General features: G+C 37.0%; 1 protein-coding gene across 2 annotated transcripts in view; it reads left to right on the forward strand.

Annotated features, from left to right (window-relative positions):
* Window positions 1-247: 247 nt before the first annotated feature.
* The window catches only part of LOC136826815 (septin-9-like), a 106,106-nt gene continuing 83,910 nt past the window's right edge, over window positions 248-22,443 (forward strand). The window contains exon 1 of one of the 2 annotated variants that reach the window (XM_067084264.1): window positions 248-412. In XM_067084264.1, coding sequence (XP_066940365.1) covers window positions 326-412 — 87 coding nt within the window. In that variant the 5' untranslated portion in view covers window positions 248-325. The remainder of the gene's footprint in view (window positions 413-22,443) is intronic. The other variant, XM_067084262.1, reaches the window with a different exon arrangement.

A 22,443-nucleotide genomic window follows, 5' to 3' on the forward strand; every position in this document is an offset into this window, starting at 1 on the left:
TCCTGTTATCTAAATCACAATCTTCGTGCAATTGCAGCTTTGACCTCCAGCTCAGTGTACGCAAAATTAAACCAAGACGATGTCTGGAGCTAAAACGCAAGGGAAGCCTCGACGGGACTCACAGACATCCTCCCCCACTGACCATGGCCAACCCACCCTGCCGGCGTCGAGTAAGTCTAAGGGAGGGGGGGAGACGGGAGACTAGGAGGAGCTGAACCTGGCTGGGTAGCAGAACTGCAGAACGACCAACTAACGTCAGTACTGAGAGAGTTGTGGAAGAAGTGAGGTTGTTCGTGGCTGGAGCCCTCATGTCGATACGGTGTGCATGACTGAAACGGCTCAAGTCCCGTCTGGATACGCCCCTGTCTCAGAACACTCTATAAAAATTATTCATTTATGGATGCTTGGATTGGTGAGTATTATTTAAGTTTCTTACTTCTTGGACCCTTATTTGGTAAACACACTATAAGTAAATTTTGGTTCTGGACATCCATGAATCCAGAATTGACAGTCTTATTCCCTTTTCCAGAATTCATGAAAAGTCTATGAGAAAATATTTACATACGAAAAATGTTATGTGCTCTTCATTCTCCATTGACATCACGCATCCTAATATATATATGTGTGTGGGGGTGTGTATGTATGTATGTATGTGTGTGTGTATATATTGTGAATGTATACATCTGCACACAGATCCCAGACAGACCTCGTAAGATTATCTGTGTTGCTTGTCATGGAGATTATTCACTTTGAGTTATTGTAACTTTTTAAATGATTATTTTCTGCGTATTCATTGTGAAGCAACAGGTTTATGAATTCCAACAATGTCTTTAATTTGCATTTTCGTGCTACGTGAATTATCTTCTTCCCATTTTAATTCCCAAGTAACATTAAGAGAAAATTTCTTGATTAGCAAGCCGTTGTTAATAACAAACCCACCCACCTACTCACAGATACACAAATATGTATGTATAAATATACATACATACATACATACACACACACACACACACACACATATATATATATATATATATATATATATATATATATATATATATATATATATATATATATAGTGTGTGTGTATGTGTGATAGGAAATATAAACCATTATTTACTCTCTCTCTCTCTCTCTCTCTCTCTCTCTCTCTCTCTCTCTCTCTCTCTCTCTCTCTCTCTCTCTCTCTCTCTCTTGCAATTTTGATAGGTCTTCGACCCTCCAAAATTCTGAGCACAGTATTACTATTTTTCGTGTTCCTGGTTTTCCGACCCGTCCCATTCATTCGATTTATCTTCCTTATGAAGGCCATTTTTTATTTTTTACTTAACTTTTTCTTAATTAACTCATCAGTTGACTTATTTAATTGATTGCTAAATAATCAAAACACTTATTTCTTTATCTGTACATGTGTCCTGAATATTTTGCTTTTGATAGTTCCTGCACGCTTGATAACGTAGACTATGTTCGAATTTTCCATTTGTTATAACAGTTTATCCTCTAGACCAGAACGTAAGAGACAGGTGGCGTCATATGGATACTCATTTGGCTTGCAAAATGTGTACATGCATTTGTGGTTGATTTTATCTTATGTACGATATATTTAGTGCTGTTTTTACTTCTGCTTCCGACGGTAGCAGGAAATAATGCTCCTGCTTTGTGTTTGTGCGTTAAAAATAAATATCTCGAGAATGGGGGATCGTATTTAGATGAGTCTGGATAAACGCACTGATTGTGTGACCCCATCGTGGTGAGTAATTTTTTGTCCGCATCGGAGATCTGATGGTTTGTCATCATGAAAAAAAATATCGCCTCTTTCAACCCTCGCAAATGAAAACTGGCATTTCACATCCGTAGACTTTATAGGTAAAAGCCGTCGTAATAATAATAATAATAATAATAATAATAATAATAATAATAATAATGTCTTCAGTAATTCAGCTTTGACGTGAATAAACATTCACAAAGCTTGCTTAGACGTCGGGTTTCTTCACAAACGATAATAAAGATAAGAAAAATGTACTGAAAAGTGCAGTAAGGGTAATTAGGAGTGTTGGAATCCTGGGAAATACAGGGTAGTGGGAGTCAAATGCTCAGGAGGCAGGTTGCAGCCCGGATTCAGAATCTGAGATATCGACCCACTAAGGCGGCGGGGAAAAATAATAATAATGCAAATAAGCACCATGCATTCATTTGGATGAATTCATGTGCTTATTGTTGACTTATTATTGAGAGGTCAAGTACGCTATCTACTGAGTGCTCTTTTATCTGCAATTTAGTTTTTTACTCTTTTGTTACAGTATCTGTAAAGTTTTGTCCTCGTGGGTCTTTGTAATGAGCTTAATCTCGAATAATTTCGTCTCGTATTTTAAGTTACTGAAATAAAATTTAACTGTGCAATCTTTTCAGCTTTTGATGTTGCAACTAATATTCAGTGATGTCTCGTTTCTGGATGTAAATTAGCATTTGTAGCAATTTACTGGATCTTTTAATCACAGAAATACTTTTTATTTCTCACTGAGACTTGAAAAGCAAACCAGAATATTCCTGATGTTCTCTTACTGCAGTCATGTTTCCGGAACTGCGATCTAGGAAGTTGCTTTTCATCTTCCACACACCAGTTAACACAGTTTTAACAGTTTCACATTTCATACAACTGTTGACATACATTTTCACATACAAACCCATACACATTCATAAATGTGACACCCAGTAGCATGATACACTATAAGAACTAGTTTTCCCTCGCTCAAGATGTTGAGTGGTGTCCAGTAAACAAAAAATGAATATATTCCTTTCAAATATGCATTTAACAAGATGATAATGGGCTGTTCGTGAGCTCATTAAAGAAACCGCATATTCCATTGGTGCATCTGCCTACTCCAACTACACAACAAGGGATCGTTTATATATTTTATATATATATATATATATATATATATATATATATATATATATATATATATATATATATATATATATATGTGTGTGTGTGTGTGTGTGTGTGTGTGTGTGTGTGTGTGTGTTTGTGTGTGAAGAGTACAAGGGAAAATGTAGAGTCAAAGCCTCTTGGCCGGTTCAGACATCGCAAACATTTCCCGCAGGGAGGTAGTACCGCCAGCGCACCTCGTGCGGTGCACTGTAGGCATTACTTAAAATTCTTTGGAGCGTCCCTTCGGCTCCTAGCTGCAACCCCTTTCATTCGTTTTACTGTACTCCCGTTCATATTCTCTTTCTTCTATCTTACTTTCCACCCTCTTATCTCCCAACAGTTGATTCATAGTGCAGCTGCCAGGTTTTCCTCCTGTTATACCTTCCAAACCTTTTTTACTGTCAGTTTTCGTTTCAGCGCTGAATGACCTTATAGGTCCCAGCGCTTGGCCTTTGGCCTGAATTCTATTGTGTCTCTTGTGTTACACGGGGAACAAGCACACACGTACAGTGGTATAAAAATTATGCTGTACCGTAATATGATAAATTCTGAATAGAAAAAAATTAATCAAAGAAACAGTAGAGGATCAACTAAGAGCCCATGGAGTCTGTGCTGGACAAAAAAAAAAAAAAAAAAAAAAAAAAACGCAGGAACAAAATGCAGTAAATACAACATAGAAGAAATGAGAAAATATGATAAAAAAACCTTGAAAACGAAAAAAGAAAACCAGTGACGAGTCTGAATGTCCTTGGAAGAGAAGAGAAAAGATATGAAGAAGCTGGGGTTCACAGAAGGTGTCAATAGGATTTAGTACATTAAAAAACTTGAAGTAAAAAAAAATGCTGGTATGATAGTGAAGGCTCAATAAGTTGGACCTGAAAGCGAACTTCGGGCGAAAATACACGGATGAGGTTTGAGATCTCTGTGAAGCCGGAGGAGAAAACACTCAGCACTCATTCCCCTGTAAGGAATCAAAGAAAATGAATGACCAGACACAGCCTTAGAGATCATGAAATCTCATGATAAAAACTGGCAGATTGCATAAAACTAACGACTGATAAAGTTGACGTTATCCTGGGAAGCGCTGACTTAATATTAAAGCTAGAATTAACATTACCCAAGTAACTATACAAAGCAGTAGTTAAAAGGAGTAAAACAGAGAAATAATCTGTTATTTTTCAGTATAGAATTTAGTAGAGTAGTACATTCTAATTTTCATGAACAAAAATTAAGTAAAGTAGTAACACTAGTTTGCAGGCGGCAGTTGGAAGGTGAGATTGTAAGGACTGTTTTGCTTACACGAAACAAATATTCAGATAGAAATAAATATTCAAATTCGTGAAGTCCTGGATATCAAGTAACTAGTAAAGAGGACAGTAACATAAAAATCTTATATGTAAAAGAAACATTTAATAGCAATTGAAATCAGTGTCACATAAAAGAAAACAATAAACTGTAAATGAAAGACCAGGAAAACCATTTTAAGTTAAAAAGCTCTGCACCTAACTCCAGTGGTGAAGTGTGCCTACATCTGTGTTTGTGGAGTGAGCACAGAAGAACCAGGAACCAAGAAGTTGGAATTTAGTATTATCTCCAATGACCGAGTCTTTGGAATTCCATAACCATCCCACCATGCACACATCCCTCTTACATCATGCAAACATCATCAGCGCACCCCCAAGATTCTGTTTCCCCACTGACTGGGATGTTGATGAACTCCTACAGTTTTCTGACTTATTAATTTATAGTTTATTTGCCCCACCTCACCCATGAGCTTGCGTGTTGCATTGCCCAGCTTCTATTTGGGAAATCAGGGCATGATGAAGCCCAAAACAAACTATTTACAACTCCTTCGTGAAGGTAACCACTATACTGTAGTCTTGAAGCAAATTTTGTGCACAAGCTTAGTTCTCTTTTCTTATCTGTGTGTCAGCTGCAGAAATGGACCACTGGGTCATGATCAGTGTTAGAAAATATGTGGTGTCTCTGACTGACTTCGGAGATTTGCAACAGGAGAATGTCATTCAAAGTTCTTCGGTCGTATGCACTCAAGAATGACAACTGCTGCACACTGCTCCAGTATGAGATTCTAATAACCTGTTTGCAGTTTCTATCGTTAGAATGATTAATTTCTTACCGTTATTACTTACTGTACATCGATAGTTACAGTAGTAAGAGGCATTTGTAACCAGTTCATTACATTAATCAAAATATTGAACTTACAAGTGTGCATGTATATATATATATATATATATATATATATATATATATATATATATATATATATATATATATATATATATATATATATATATATACATATACATTGTTCTTGATCTTTCTCTCTGTTACGGTTCCCAGTCATTTGTTTGACCAACTCTTTCCTACCGACTCTTTGGGTGTGAAAGTCACTTCGACCTATCTTGGAGGATTCACACAGCTAATGTGGCTGAAACTGGATTCGAAAAGTTAGGCCTTACTTTTCAGTATTATAAAACGCATTCGTACTTTTGGTTACAAAATTTTCATTTGGATAATATGTGTGTGTGTGTGCGTGTGCGCTCGCGAAATTTATACATGTTAATACATACATGTACGGTTATGAATATGTAAAATTAGACTTAAAAGATGTTTTCAAAGTAAATCATAATCAAATTCCGTCATTTTATCTATGTCAAATTTGACTTTATCAGCAAATGATACAGAGTTCCTCGTTTTTCTATGCCGTTATCACTACAGATGTATCCGGTACAAACAAAATTATCTGACTTGCGACAGACGATAACATACTGAAAATTTATTGAAAGGTGACGTTCATGCGGCCTCTCATTGGTTGGATGTTGGTTTCGTCGATGTCTGCCACACATACACACACACACATTCTCAACTAAGTTCGCGCGCGCGAGTGTATATTTGTGTGTATGTGTGGCTAGGATATTACCTTTTTTTTACTTGCTTTGAGGATTCAAGGTTCCGAGAATGGAAGCTATGTCTTGGAAATTAAGGAAAAATAGGTTAGTATTTGTATTCTATAGCTCAGTAACATTGTAAGTATATATATATATATATATATATATATATATATATATATATATATATATATATATATATATATATATATATATATATATATATATATGTCTGATAAGGAAGAATGATTAATATATACATCTGCGGAATATAGATGGAAAGGTTTCTTGCCAGTGAGAAGGAGAAGATACACAGAACTGAAAAAAGGAGTCACTTGCTAATATAAAGTGTTTGTGATTCAATCGTATTGGTAGTGAAAATAAACGAAGGAGTGAAACAAAAATAAGACAGCAACATTCTGTACATGGAAGATTATTATCCAAATGAAAATTTTGTAACCAAAAGTAAGAATGCGTTTTATAATACTGAAAAATAAGGCCTAACTTTTCGAATTCAGTTTCAGCCACATTAGCTGTGTGAATCCTCGAAGATAGGTCGAAGTGAGTTTCACACTCAAAGAGTCGGTAGGAAAGAATTGGTCAAACAAATGACTGGGAATCGTAACAGAGAGAATGATCAAGAACAACGGGTGGAAGAGGATTGTAAAGAGTAACATGTGGCAATGAATAATTCGTTAGTAGCAGAAAATATGAGGGATTTGTTACCTCCCACAATTCAATGAAATGAGGCTCTTTGTGGTTAACACTGAAATTTTCCTCGTATCTTCAGCAGGTAGAAGGGAAGTTACCAAGGACTCGGAGTAAGAAGTAAGGTATCCATTTGATAAACAAAGTCTTTAGAATTTGGTGAACAATAACAAAACCAGGGAAGGACAGACTTTCAAAGAAAAAAGAAGAATTTTCAGACATACTATATCATACAGGGGCAGCCAAGGTCTGGCTAACGGTGTGCCAGTTAAAGTAGTTAACCTTCTTTTAAAGTATGAACACACACACACATTATTTATATATATATATATATATATATATATATATATATATATATATATATATATATATATATATATATATATATATATATATATATATATTCTTGTCAGTCACGAAGATAATTTCCCCGAAAGAGGCCTGATGGCAGGCGAAACTGTTGGGACAAACTAAGTGTGTGTATTTCCTTTTTTCCTCTGGTTTCTCCTTCGTTTTCATTGTGGAGTACATCGAGATACATATACATGTGTGTGTGTGTGTGTTTTGTGTATATACTTTAAAGGAAGGCTTAACTTCTTAATTAGCACACTGTTAGCCAGACCCTAGATGCCCCTGTATGATGTCTTTCTAAAAATTCTTCTTTCTTCTTTGAACGTCTGTTATTCCCTGACTTTGTTATTATTCACCAAATTCTAAAGACTTTGTTTATTAAATGAATACCTTACTTCTTACCTCGAGTCTTGGGTAACTTCTCTTCCATATGCTGAAGCTATCTACAGGCGAAGCTTCAATGCACCCCACAAAGAAGGGGTTCATTTCAATCATTCAGCTGTGGGAGGTAACGAATCCCTCACATTTTCTGTTACAAACTTGATGCAACAAACAATTAATTCTTAAATATGTTACTCCTAAAAAGCCTCGTGCACCTATTATCCATGATCTTTTTGTGTACCGTCTTTCGGTCATTTGTTTGAATTTTTTTGTGAAGATGTAAATCAATTTCTCAACTCAACGAACTCTTTGTGTGTAAAGGTTACTTCAGACCTGTCTAAGGGGAAGCACATAGCTGAGATAGGTATTATTTTTCAGTGCTGGGGACCGTATTCTCTCTTCGTCACAAAATTTGTATTTAGGTAATAATCGTTCATGTATGTTGCTATCATATTTGTGTTTCGCTTCCTTTACTTTCACCAGCGATGCGATTGAATCACAAACACTATTACAGAAAGTTTCTCCGCCTTCATCTGTTCAGTGAATTTTCTTTTTCCCATTTGTAAAGACAACTTTCTGTCTGTATTTCGCAGATACTGTACCAGTCATGATCCTTCGGAACTGAGGGAGAGAGGCCCCTCCTCAGGAAGCCTCATGGTACCACGGAATGACAGATTTGATGCTTGTTTTGTTTTTTTCCTGTCAGCCCCTTTCAACAGCTCAAGTTTGAGCTATGAATCGGTGGCATATTACTGGGAATTTAATTTCGTCTTGCAGGAAGTAGATCTGTTTCCTTCTCTGTGGTTCAGGCTCAGTTTTCCTGGTCCTTTCCTCTTAACCTTCATCAATCTTGGTCAAGGAAAGGAAGTGGATTGCCTTCTCCAGCTTTATTATATATATATATATATATATATATATATATATATATATATATATATATATATATATATATATATATATATATATATTTATATATATTATAATTTCATTACAAGTCGTTAATGACTTGGAAATAAAGTCGAAACCGGTCAGGACCTACAACCAGTCTCTTATTTTCCCACCTGTGGTGAGGTGTGATATGTATATATATACATATATATATGTATATATATATATATATATATATATATATACATATGTATATATATATATATATATATATATATATATATATATATATATATATATATATATATATATATATATATATATATATATATATATATATAAACACTACTGTTACTGCGACTGCTAGTTATTTGCCTAATATTGAAAAATTTAGAGTAAGTTGTATTGAACATTGAAAATAGAAGGAAAATAAGCAAACTTCTTCCTTTTAGATTAGTTGAGGATTTATTTTCATTACGTGATGAGGATATTGCGCATGATATGAAGTCCTTGAGGCTTCAGCGTCTAAAAGCAAGGATGGCCATAAAGAGATCATTGATTAAGATTTGTTTTCCCCCGAAGGTGAGTAGTGTCGTCAGTGCACCTCATGCAGTGCACTGTAGGCATTACTTAAGGTTCTTTGCAACGTGCCTTCGACCCCTAGCTGCAACCCTTTCATTCCTTTCACTGTAACTCGTTTCATATTCTCCTTCTTCCATCTTACTTTCCACCCTCTCCTAACAAATGATTTATACAGTAGTGCAACTGTGAGGTTTTCCCCCCAATACACCTTTCAAACCTTTTACTGTCAATTTCCGTTTGAGCGCTAATTGACCTCATAGGTCCCAGTCCTTGGCCTTTGGTCTACATTGTATATTCAATTCAGGATGTTTTCAGAAAACATGTATCGACTTGATTGTTAAAGGACGACTCCATATGCCATTGTCAGTTGTTTGCAATGGTTGGCCTCTTCTGTGAAACAGTTGAAAGTATTTCAGTGTTGTGGAAAGAAGTAAAATTTGTATGTTCAGCTGGAAGACGCCGTTGTTATGTTGTGTTCTTCCATTGCATCATGATTTTAATTTGTGAATTAACAGTGAATTATCAACTTTTTGGATGATGAGTTAAATTTCAGAACAGTATTTATTAATCGTTATTTAGAGCTGTTACGCTGAGATTGTAGGTTGAAAGGATTTCGCAGAAAAAGAACGCAGAAGAGTTTAGAAGAGACTCGGGTACTTAGCCCAAGGAAACAAGCCAAAACAATCATTTTATTGCTCGTGATTTATGATAATCGCTAATTATTCTGTCGACAGAGGAAAGATATGAAATTCTGCAACTGTTTGATCAGCCTTGATTTCACGCAATCACCCACGTAGCAGTAAACGTTATTTACAACCCAGCAAGTTATATGTACCAGCTTTCAAAGTTTGTTGAACCATTTCTGAAGTATGTTATCAGCATGACGACTATTAAAGCTGTTCTTTCTCTCTCTCTCTCTCTCTCTCTCTCTCTCTCTCTCTCTCTCTCTCTCTCTCTCTCTCTCGCGAATGCAAATTGGCACACTTGCGTGCACCGTGACCAGTAACGAACTGACTTCGGTCACTGACCGTCTGTTTTGTTGACAAACAAATATGCGACGCCTCTCTGGCAACAGATTCACGATGAGTGACCAAAAAACAAGGCTTTGTTTGTATAACTTTTTCTGTAACTACATACAAACACGTTTATACATAAGCACAAAAGATGAATAAGCATACATACCCAATAAAAGTGCCTGAATCAATAGTTGTTGCATTGCAGCGATGTAAATGACCGATATGTCTTGCAAAAATGATGTCTCCCACTCACTTACTGCGCATCAAGGTTTCAAGAAAAGTAGTGTACAAAGTTTCAAATAGAAAATTGTCCGTACTTGAACTGAAAATGCCGTGCGACATGGTGGCAGTCTTTGCTTTAGAGACGCGTTTGTCTCCGCCGTTCTTGTTGCAAAATGTAACCTTGAGCAAAATCCTAATGCTTTTCTCACTCTGGATAAATAACGGATATTGGTCATTATTATTGCGACGGCTGCTGACGCCTACGCTCCCTCGAAGTACAAACAGCGCACTTACCCAATTGTTTCCGCCAAATGTTTTGATATTGACTCTGATAAGCTTGCCATTTATTACTTCCTCTTGTACCTCTTCCACCGCTCTTTCCTGCATCTGTTTTCATTCCTCTTGCTTCACATTATTACACAGGCTCTCTTTTGTTGAGAAGGATTTCGGTTTTGAGAGAGGCGAGTTCGTTCTGTGCTCGTGATTTTACTTCTTAGAAAATGTCTGTATTTTCCGTCTCTAATTGTTACTTGCTACTAACTCAAATAGTCGGTCACTGAATCTTTATAAAATGAAATGCAAATTTAATACTTTAATTAATGTGAAAGGGAGGGTAAATGCAGTCTATTACGAAGCAGTTAACCAACATGCATGCAAAATGGAAATATATGGACAACTGCCTGCAGTAATTATATATCAGACGTAAAGGAAGGCGATCCATTCCGTCTAGTCTCTCCGTCTCCGTCGCTCCTTTTATGTGCCATTCTTTTTGTTCAGGTGTCTAACCAGAGAACCTAGGGGCTGCTTACGCCATGGAATTACAGCACTTGTCTCGAGACTCAATTTGTAGTTTACAAAAACTTATTCCATTTAAATATAACTTCACGATACGGCAAGTGAAATGGAGTCGACTGAAGAATCGTTATTTTAAGGGAGGAACTAATGCAGCTGGGTATGACAGTGTGGGAACACACACACATATTTTCCACTTAGTATTTTATTATTACGGAATTGTTCAATTAGGATACTGGGTTGCATTTTCGATTCTGAGGGGACCCGTCCGAAGGAGAGAAATGGGACAACATAAAGTTAAAGAAGTTGGCCAGCCGAGAGAAAATGAAAGGAAGAAAGCAACGCAGCTGAGGACCAAAGGAATGCTGCAAAGAACTTTGTAACACAGTTCAAGGGTCTTCGGTCCCAGTTCCTGAAACCTGGCTACACTATACTCACTTTCCTTTCAGTGTCGTGTATAGATAACCTATGTAATCACCAATTGTAAATTATGAATTCTGATCCCTCACTGGTGCTCCCAACCGATCATTTTTCCACATAAAATAATCAGGTGAAGCAATCATCAGTTACTTAGATGACTGAAATGGAGTGGAGCTTCCAGATTTTGGGGGAATGAACAGTTCTTAATGCACTAACCTCCTTGTTTGAAGGCCACTGTGAGTTTACTTGGTATGGAATTTGCATTTACATTTCGGTGATTTAGTGACTACCATCAGTAGGGCTTGAAGGCTACTATTATCCGCAGCGAACCAGTTGACGTCAGATCCCAAGACTTTCGTCTTGTCTTCGTATCTTAGAATTTGCAGGAATTCGGAATGCAAATTTTTGGAGGCAAAATGTAAGACCACTTTTATTTTTATTTCTTAGGGTTATCAGACATCAATCTCAGACATTAAATTTTACTATGAACTCACACTTTGCTTTCATTAAAAGTCTTGAACAAATCTCTCTCTCTCTCTCTCTCTCTCTCTCTCTCTCTCTCTCTCTCTCTCTCTCTCTCTCTCTCTCTGTCCTGGAACAGACAATTTGCAAATTATTGACAAAGAGTAAGCATTTACGTAAATTTAGTGTTGGGACCTAAAAAGTAGCATAAGAAGTGTGCGTCAATATTGCTTTAATCGGACTCATATAGATTAAACTCAAGCTAACCATTTGGAACTTATCATAGAACTAAATTAGGGCATGTTTTTATTACATAATATTAATATTTCTCTACCTTATGAGCAATGGCTGCAGGCCCCGGGAGGAATGACGTGCAGAATTTTTCATGATTCACAGCTTAACGCACCAGGCGTTAAAATGGTCCACGTTTCATATCAAATAAAAGCGAAGTTATTCAGGTTTTTATCTAGTAAGCCACTGGAGAAATGTGTGTCATAATGAAAGAGAAAAACCAAAATACTGGATAACTTGCACAATAGAGAAATATAATTGACAAATACGTTAGAACACTGACGTGTGACGATAAAAAATATATTGCTTTTATCCTGTGCACAGTAAGAGAAGATACAGATAGACTAGTTTTGGAGTGTTTGCACGCTGGTTGGTTGGGAGTGGTAAAGTGAGCTAGTGACCGACCATCTGTGCCGACTTGTCGGTCTCCGGCGTCTTCTATTCACATGACACTGTACATGGCGGCAGTGTTGTTACTTTTAATGACTTGATGTAGACTCAGGACCTGCATTTTTAGCCTTATGTTACAGTTTGTCTATATCAGCAACAGAGACTGGCAGAATGTTACCAGGCTGATAATTATTGTGACGGTTCTCCCTTAATTTTTTTTTTTTGCATTGTTTTTGAGTATTTGAATGCATACCAAAAGAACTTTATGCGTGTATTTAATTAGCATTTTGCAAATGTGTAACAAGGATATGCAATTACTTGTTAAATTACTATTTTTATCTGAAAAAAGTTGGCATGTGACTGAAAACATATGAACTTCCTCTCACTCTCGAATGGTCACAGTTTTCGATGAGCACTCAGCGTCAGGGAGACGAAAGACGATTTCAGTGCTGCTTGGTTTCGAGAAATGTTCCACTTCAAGTGAGTGTTTTTATAAACATTAGATCTCAAAAGAAACCCAGCGGTAGTCCAGATCTTAACAATGCGTTCGTGAGAGTTTCTTGATAAAATATGAAATGAGTGAAAAGAGAGGAATACTAGGATGTATCGTATCCCCCAAGTCCAATAATAACATGACCCTCTCTCTCTCTCTCAGGGGCGTTCCTAGACATTTTGGGGTCCGGGGGGCACAGTCCCATTTGGGGCCCCTCTTATGGGGTGGGAGGCGAGCGAAGCGAGCCAAAAACTCAGGGAAAATTTTTTTTAGAATATGAGCAATTTTAGGATAATTTTAAAGGCACTTGTAAATGCAATTTTCAGAAATTTAACTTGTCCTGTCATAGCAGCAATGGTTAAATGTCGCATTTCTGGGGACCCCCTCACTTTGGGGCCCGGGAGGCGATTTCAAAAGGCCACCCGCCCCCCCTCAGGAACACCACTGCTCTCTCTCTCTCTCTCTCTCTCTCTCTTTATACGTTCAGTACATATGACGAAATGAGATGAACATACTGTTATCATAAAGTAGAGTAATAGGGTAAACTGTACCTTGCAAATGTTTTCATGAAAAATGTTTCACGTAAAAGGAATCTGTCTGGAAGATTTATATGCCAAAGAACACTGTTTTGAATAATATAGGTACACCTTTTCATATTTTCATGTTCTTCTGTGTCTGATAATATATGTAGACGTATAAATGTATATATAAAAGTATAATATTTACCAATTATTTATTAATTTGTATGTATACTATAAGTATATGTATGGAACTACTTTTAAAACTTATTGCTCATATTCATGTTAGACTAACAGAGAAAGAAAAGGAAATGATGAACCAACAAGCGGTGACGGCGATGAGCTCCCAACATAAACCATTGCTCGCCGGAAGAGAAAAGCAACCAGTCCCTTAATGCCATAATACCTCATTGAAAAACACCAAAACATTACCACTCAATTAAAGACCGTGGGATCATATATATCGTAGTGCAAGATATTGTTTCGGAACCAGTTAAGGCAACTGTACCCAGTAGCCGAATTTCCCTTGATTTTGCGCGACAAGACAAAAGTTGCTCAAATGATATATATATATATATATATATATATATATATATATATATATATATATATATATATATGTATATATGTATATATATATATATATATATATATATATATATATATATATATATATATATACAGTATATAAATACACATACATATAGATGGATAGATAGACAGTGAACGAAAAGGAGAATTTATGAACAGGATGCTAGGATTTCAATGCTGGACAATATCGAAACTTATAAAAATAGACAGGGTCCTCATAATGGACCATGAAGACACTCATGTTGATGGAATGCTATGGTAAGGCATCCACCTACGACAAAGAGAGAGAGAGAGAGACGATCACTACAAAAATACGCAATCCATTTAATTTCCAAGGCTGATTGTATACAGTATGATGATAGTTACATTTTATGGGTCGGGCCGTACGATTTCTTTTCTTTTGCATGGAATTACTTCGTTACTATATCTCGACAGACGACCACAGTAGTTACTTCCGGTAACTAACTGTATTTGAAATCCCAAACCGTTTGAAAGCTGACTATATTCTGAGCATTGCAAGAGGCTCTTATATGAATTTCTATCTTCACTGCAACGTCTCGTCCGTCCGTTTCTGGAACATTTGCTCATCCTTCGAAATTCTGGCTGGAGTGAGGCTTGACGAAGGTCGCAGAAAGAGCTTGCAAGTTCTCGTGTGCCTTTCACTCAGTTCGTATGTGAAATTCTTTAGAGGCCGCCGAGCTGTTTGTTTAGGTCTTTTCTACAGCAGCAGCATTAACTTTCTGACAGAATTCTTTTTCAAGTGTGTGGAAGTGAGACAGTAGCGTCCAAGACTTCCCAAAAACTCTTATCCCAGCTGTCTTAAAAAGGGTTTTGCAAAATGATATCCTGAGAGAGTCTTGTTGCTTCCCTGCAAAACTAACCCCCTTAAAAAACTTAAACTGGTGCCTGACGATTTTGCTTTTTTTTTTTCGTCGCTTTGAATTCCTTACCACATCGTGCAGCATTATCTTATATTTTATTAGTGTTGTTATATCAGCATTTCTAAATATGTTTCAGACCATCTTGCCACGAATATTGTGTTGATAATTTTGTCAAAATTCGTCTCTGTATACATTGTCAAAATTTCACAGCGTGAGTCTGAAAACCTGAAAGACAAATGACGCTTGCAATAAATAAATAAAGCTGTTACGGAAGTTCTGGATTTTCTTGAACATGCCTCAATTTTGTTTGTTAATGCTCAGCGTCTTTCATAAGTATCGTGTGAGCATTTTACAGTATTTTCATCCTCTTTTAAAAGGTACACTGGTTTCGCAGTTGTCTTTTTTTGCAGCGGTAACTTGGACGCTATCAGGGACTCTCAAAATATGTTCTAGTGATCATTTTTCCTATCGTTTTTACTGGTTATAACTTAGTTTCCATATTCAAAACAATCTGATCTTTTTGCTATGTTATCGTAACACATATTGCAAACCATATCTACTGCATTAATGAGGGTCTGGTGCGAAATTGGAAGTTTTCATTTAATTATGTTTTTCTGGAGTTTCACGAGTTCTTTCCTCTAAGTGGGAGGGTCCTCAGACACGATGTCATCCCTGATGCACGATAACTCACTTTCTTTTTTTATGGTTAGTAGTGCTTTTCTGACAGGGGCGTCATTTCAGATTTTTGAATGGGGGGGAGGGTGCAAAGGCGGTTTGGCGAGCGAAGCGAGCCTAATCACCTTTTTTTTTATTTTGAGCTATTTTATGTGCTTTTTGAAGCACATAAAATAGATAGATAGATAGAAAGATATAACTTAATGTGATGACACATTTGAATTTCGGAACCAGCTGCTTTTACTTCTTGGGGTTTGGTGGGGTGAGGGGGGGCAAGTTGAGGCTTTGGGGGGTATCTTGAGTCTTGAGGTGCCCCCCAGCCCCCCAATGACGCCTCTGTTTTCTGATTTTCTTGTTCTTTCCTGACAGATAGATAGATAGATAGATAGATAGACATACAGACAGGTAGATAGATGGATAGATAGATAGATTGAAGAGGTGATATTACATGTAGAAGTTATGTTTGAAATATCAGTTAGGTTTACTCCCACTAAGAAAATAACTCAAATGAAGAACACGAAAGAATCAAAAGCCTACTCACTCACCCACTAAGAAAAACGAACTCATTTAATCCTTAGTATTAATTCCGCTGCTGTTGCTTAGCCAAACACCCCTCTCTCTCTCTCTCTCTCTCTCTCTCTCTCTCTCTCTCTCTCTCTCTCTCTCTCTCTCTCTCTCTCTCTTTTATTCTATACAGCTGAAGTAATTCGTTCAGCTTTTCGGGCCCATCTGGTGAACGTGCAATCTGTACCGCGTTCCATTAAACTCTCAAGAGGAATTAATTTTCAACATCTAAGTTAATGGAGTATTAACTAGAATGTCTTGTCAGTTATGTAAGTCGAGCCAATTTTTCTAATAATAATCATACATCAAAACTATTTTCGCAACGTTATCATGATATGCTTTTGTGTACAAAACCCCTGACCGTGTACAGTATATGACATAATCCAGGGAAGTTAAGGAGCCTAGAAAATATGATTTCTCGCTTAAGTATTTTGGTATCACCCTTGACATCATTCCCTAACCAAGGCTTCTTCGAAACCGCCTTCCTCTTGTGTTTACGCAAGAAGACAGGGTCAAGTACGTAGTCCTTTGGTGTTTGTGCAATGATGTTAGATCAAGTACTCATGAGTGATCAAGACGCTGCTGCGATTTTTCATATGAGATCGGACTTGACAGATGTGGCTGTTTAGGTTACGTTGGCGGGAAAAGGCAAAGATCTCCTGATTTTTCGATTTTTGAAAACGTCAAAGCAGACCTTCCTAATACTGTGCAGCGCGTAGGGTGTTGCTTTCGTCTTGGTTGCGTGCGAATGTGTATCTGTGTGCGTGTGTGTGTATCTTGTGTGTGTGTGTGTGTACGCGAGGCAAAATAAAACATTTTAAAGGATGGACATATCTCTCATGGTGGTATGTATTCAGCTTAAGATTATATTCTCGTGTTTATTTATTGGGAATTATAGATGTCAAAAGCCTTAGATCTGATAATCAGGGTCTTCACTTATTAGAAATTGGGGATGAACTTTCATGAGAAAAGGATGGCACCGTTTCGATGACAGTCTTACCCCACTTCCTTTTTTTTTTTTTAACGCTCATTTGCATATGAAGTATCTCGAACACTGATTCGTTGTACTGACAAGGTTTACTTACGTGGATTTCAAGTACTTTGACCTAACAATAATGTTGTGATTAGAATGAAAACTCAGAGGCTCTAAGCAGTCCCAAACCTGATACAAAATAAACTACATCAAATGTGCCTGCATGATTTTATGTAAGACTAACGTAACATGAATAATGTTAATTTCTACTTTTGTTTTTCCCTTGCACAATTTTACAGGTTCTTGCGAAGTCTTTCACAAAGTGTTGTAAGTGTTGATTGTGATTTATAACTGTCACTGTTATAACAATTATAGTTTTTTAATTTTTTACTGAAAGCTTTTCTCTGGGTTTTTGATGCTGGGCAAGATCATTCCAAAATTATCTCTAAATCTCATGGACAGTCAGTAGACCATAAGCCCGAGAGGGCTCCGAAGGGACATAAGCCTGCAGAGAGAGAGAGAGAGAGAGAGAGAGAGAGAGAGAGAGAGAGAGAGAGAGAGAGAGAGAGAGAGAGAGGTTACTGGAATAAGTGATAAATAAACAACCATGAGGGAATAGAAAATGAAACCGATAAACCTGAATTCAAGAGGCGTCAACGGAAAGCAGGAATGAATTCATAGTTTACTAAGCATGCTTAATGTTATTCTCTTTACTAACTATTAAAAAATGGCATACAGGGAGGGAAGGCGGTTCTCGAATTTCATACTGTTTATACGAATAGTAAATAAAATGGTCCAGAAGGTGGTCATTGGCGTCCCTGAGAGACAAACCAGATCTTATCTCCGGCTCCCCCGGGGGGCATCAGTGAGCTTATCACTTCCGTACTGCTTCCATGAGTCACACTGAATGACGTGGATGCTGTAGCATCCAGAAAACTGGCCAGACGATAAGATATGACAGAAATAGCGACATGAAGGCTTTTGGCATTGTTCGTTTTGTGATAACGCTCACCCACCTGGGCGATGGTTGTGGCGCCGATAAATACGCTCATATCCTTCAGATGGTGTTCGCCATGGTGGAGTCTTTAAGTTTAGCAACCGAGAACATTGCTGAAGACGACATTACGTTATTCTATTGGTAGTTTGGGTCTGATTGCGTTGGTCTGTGATTAGCAATCAAAGGATGGCCGCATATTTCTAGAAATTTGGTGTTCTTGTGTTTTCACTTACATGATTCGAAAGCTGTGATGTTCAGGAGTATGATGGTTTATTTTCATGTCGTTTACTAGGGCGACATAGCTCTGAAGTCCTACCAGTCATCGGCTGTTGAACCATAAAGCAACCAAAGCCGTCATGAACCTATGGACGCTTTATTTAATCGCCCCCATGTTGGTGTGAGAGACGACACTTTTCTTGTGTCGTCGGAAAACTGCAGAAACCAATGAAATTTCTTCCTTGGCGGTGTAAGAAGTCTTTCAGTCATTTTCTTCCTTAGAGAAAGAAGTACGGGGTACACACACACATGTATATATATGTATAATATATACCGTATATATATATATATATATATATATATATATATATATATATATATATATATATATATATATTTATATAAATATGTATATATATATATCTATGCATATGTACATATTTATATATATAATATATATTATATATATATATATATATATATATATATATATATATATATACACTCAGAAATCACCAAAATTTGTACTGATTTGTTTAATCAGCTGAAGCCACATGAAAGCTTCAAAAGAAACGACAGATTGCCAACTACTTTCGTGTAATTAACACATCGTCAGTGCTCTTTGTACTGAACATATATATATATATATATATATATATATATATATATATATATATATATATATATATATATATATATATATACGTATATATATATATATGTATGTATATGTATATATATATATATATATATATATATATATATATATATATATATATATATATATATATATATATATATATATATATATATATATATATATATATATATATATATATATGGCTCAAAATTACCTAAAGTGATGATACTGATGAATAAACTGTCCATTTTGTATTGTAACAAAAATTTGTTCTTAAAACCGATATACATTTTCATAACAATCCATGCAGAAGATCTCTCTCTCTCTCTCTCTCTCTCTCTCTCTCGTTTCAACATCATTCTGCAATTTATAGAATAAATATAAGTATGTATAATCATCGGTATAATGCAAAACTGAAGCGGGTAAATTTCAAAGTTACTGAATAACTTTAATTCAGAAACAAAATGAGAAATGTAAGGATAATCGTACAGAAACAATACTGGCATGTTACAGCCAATAAAATGATCCTTATCGTCCCCGGAAAGAAAACGAAATCAACAGGAAGAAAACTAAACGAAAGCGAGTTCATTTTAATGGTGGCAGACGGGCGCAAATTCAAATAAGGAACTTGTTATCATTCCGTCTGATAGTCAGTCCCAGTGCCTGACATGTGGAGGTGATTAACGAGGAAAAATAACTCGGAGTACACGAGCAAAGAGAGTGCATTGATAAACATACTTAAGGAGGACGTCTGTTGTGAAGAGAGAGAGAAAGAGTTAACTCCGATTCGCCAGTGGTGGAATCTGTGTGGTCTACCGTCAACTTTGATAAGCTGCTTGGTTTTGCTTATTTGCAATCGGCTCTTGACGTGAAATCCGAGAGAAAGAAAATTAAACAGTACTAAAGTAAATAAATGACTAATTAATGAGTATATCATATCCTCTATTTATAACTGGACAAAAATCAGAGATGATGAGATTACTGCTCTGTATAGTTTCAAAGGAAGTCTAGAAAGACTGATGACTGTTTGCGTAAGGCAAGAAAGGTTTTTTGTAGTCGCTCAGTTAAATGGTTGTTTAAAGGGTCTGTCAAGTTTAATTAGGGGAGGAGAATAATGCTTCTTTGATGGAAAGAGAGTCGTTACTTCCTGTGCTCACACGTGTGTTCATGATTTGGTAAAACACAACTAGATGAACCTCAGGACACTGTGGTGTCTTATTTTCTTACGAGTTTGATATGCAAAGCAAGATAAGCCAGTTTACTCGGAACAGGTCCGTCAAAGTTATTTTCTCCCACCGCCTATCGGTGATGCAGTGGAAGATAAGATTATCACGGCCATCACTAGACTTAGGCATCTAGCCAAGGCAGAGAATTATTGCTCGTTCGGCCCGAAGAGATAAGATCAACCACTTACTGAAAGATGATGTTCTTCAGGATGATATGTTTGTTAATATACTTGTTTATTTTTATCTGAGGCTTTATTTTTTCATAGTTTTGGTTTTTCTTTTATAATGAAGGGGGTTTAGTCTCTTTTGGGGTTATTTCCAAGAAAGGTATGATTCTGAAGTTCATTATTTTCTTTCGTTTAAGCTACAGAGCGCACATTTTATTTAAACAGGAAATTATACGACAGTGCTTTGTTTGCAGGAATATTCATTTTCTGTGCCGTGAACATTGGTACGACGCAGTTATATTCAAGTCTTTAAGCATTAAGGGTATGATTTGCACCATGAGTTATAATATAAATATTACTAAGTTAAGACATCGGACTGTTCTTGTACAAAAGTAAGAGGCCTTGATAGAACACTGGGCATGATTACGGAATTGGTAATAAGAATATAAAGAGTCACCTTGGCAATACGTCCTTTTAGTTATCAATATTTGCATATACTGTACACACACACACACACACATTGGCGTATGTATATATATATATATATATATATATATATATATATATATATATACACACACACATACATATTCATATTTTCGATGGCCTACAATGGGTTAATCTTCTGGTTCTCAGCAAATCTTTTATGGATGAGGTTGCTAGCTCCATATCCATCTTACCACGGTTAGTCTACACAACCACCACGTACCTAAATCACTGCTTAGGTCTACAAGCTTGCCACCTTGGTGCTTATCAGGTTCTTGTTTTACAGAAAGTGTTATGGATTTGCGCCCGGCGCTGCCAGGATAACTCTAAATGACAACCGGTAAACTTTCTCTCTCTCTCTCTCTCTCTCTCTCTCTCTCTCTCTCTCTCTCTCTCTCTCTCTCTCTCTCTCTCTCTCTCAACCCTCCCTGTCTCCTTCCCTCTTTCCTCTCACTAACACCCCCCTCTCTCTCTCTCTCTCTCTCTCTCCAGCCCTCCTGTCTCTTTCCCTCTTTCTTCTCCCAAACACGCCCTCTACTCTCTCTCTCTCTCTCTCTCACTCTTTTTCTCCCTTTCTCTCCCTCACTCTCTCACTTCCTCTCCCTCTCACTCTCTCTCTCTCTCTCTCTCTCTCTCTCTCTCTCTCTCTCTCTCTCTCTCCAACCCTCCCTGTCTCCTTCCCTCTTTCCTCTCCCTAACACCCCCTCTACTCTCTCTCTCTCTCTCCAACCCTCCCTGTCTCTTTCCCTCTTTCTTCTCCCAAACATGCCCTCTTCTCTCTCTCTCTCTCTCTCTCTCTCTCTCTCTCTCTTCTCTCTCTCTCTCTCTCTCTCTTCCCATACCCCTTTGGTGCCATTGATCTGACCCCACAGCATTCTTTTCCAGATAGTAAGTCATATATATATACCGAAATTAGGTATGATAAATTCGTAAAGTTACTAAGTCTACGGCACAACCAGCCCCGTTTCAGGGAGGTCCTCCCCAACTTTTAGTGCCCTTGGGTGCCAGTGGTGTCTTACTCGCCACTGTGCTGATTTTTAGATAGTAAGTCACATGTATACCAAGTTTGGTTGAAATTGCTCAATGCGTTTCAGAGTAACTGTGGCACATACACACATACGCATATACATACTTCCATTTTTATATATATAGATTATTGTTCTGCAAAACACTATTTTTAATTAAAAAATCAATTATGTGTTAATTTCTCCTCTCGGACACTTCATTTTCCTTTCACCAAGAATCCTTTCAAACTCCTCCAAATTCCATCAGGCAAGTGGTGATGATGATGCTTCTTTTAAACTTCTTCAGCTTCTCAATCTTTCTTTGGATACCAGTTTGTTCCTTGCCAGTTTGCAACATGTTGCCGCTATGGAAGCACTCGTGACTGACGTACAGTAGATGAGGCCTGGCAGTAAATTCATGAGACGATTTGTTCATGATTCACGTATAATACTGTGTGGTGCCTCCTTTGTTTCAGAAAACATTCGAAATCTATTGCTTCCCTTTTATTAGAACTGTTAACAAATGAAATCTTCAACACATCACCAGCCTCTTTGAGGTGACCTGAAAAACTGAGGGCAGCTATATTAGCTCAGTTTGCAATTTTTTCCAGAATACTTCTTAAAGATCTATGGGTAGAATCTTACAACTTGCCCAAACCCATCTTAGC

The sequence above is a fragment of the Macrobrachium rosenbergii genome, chromosome 41 (genome assembly GCF_040412425.1).
Source record: "Macrobrachium rosenbergii isolate ZJJX-2024 chromosome 41, ASM4041242v1, whole genome shotgun sequence".
In the NCBI taxonomy this organism is placed as follows: Eukaryota; Metazoa; Arthropoda; class Malacostraca; order Decapoda; family Palaemonidae; genus Macrobrachium; species Macrobrachium rosenbergii.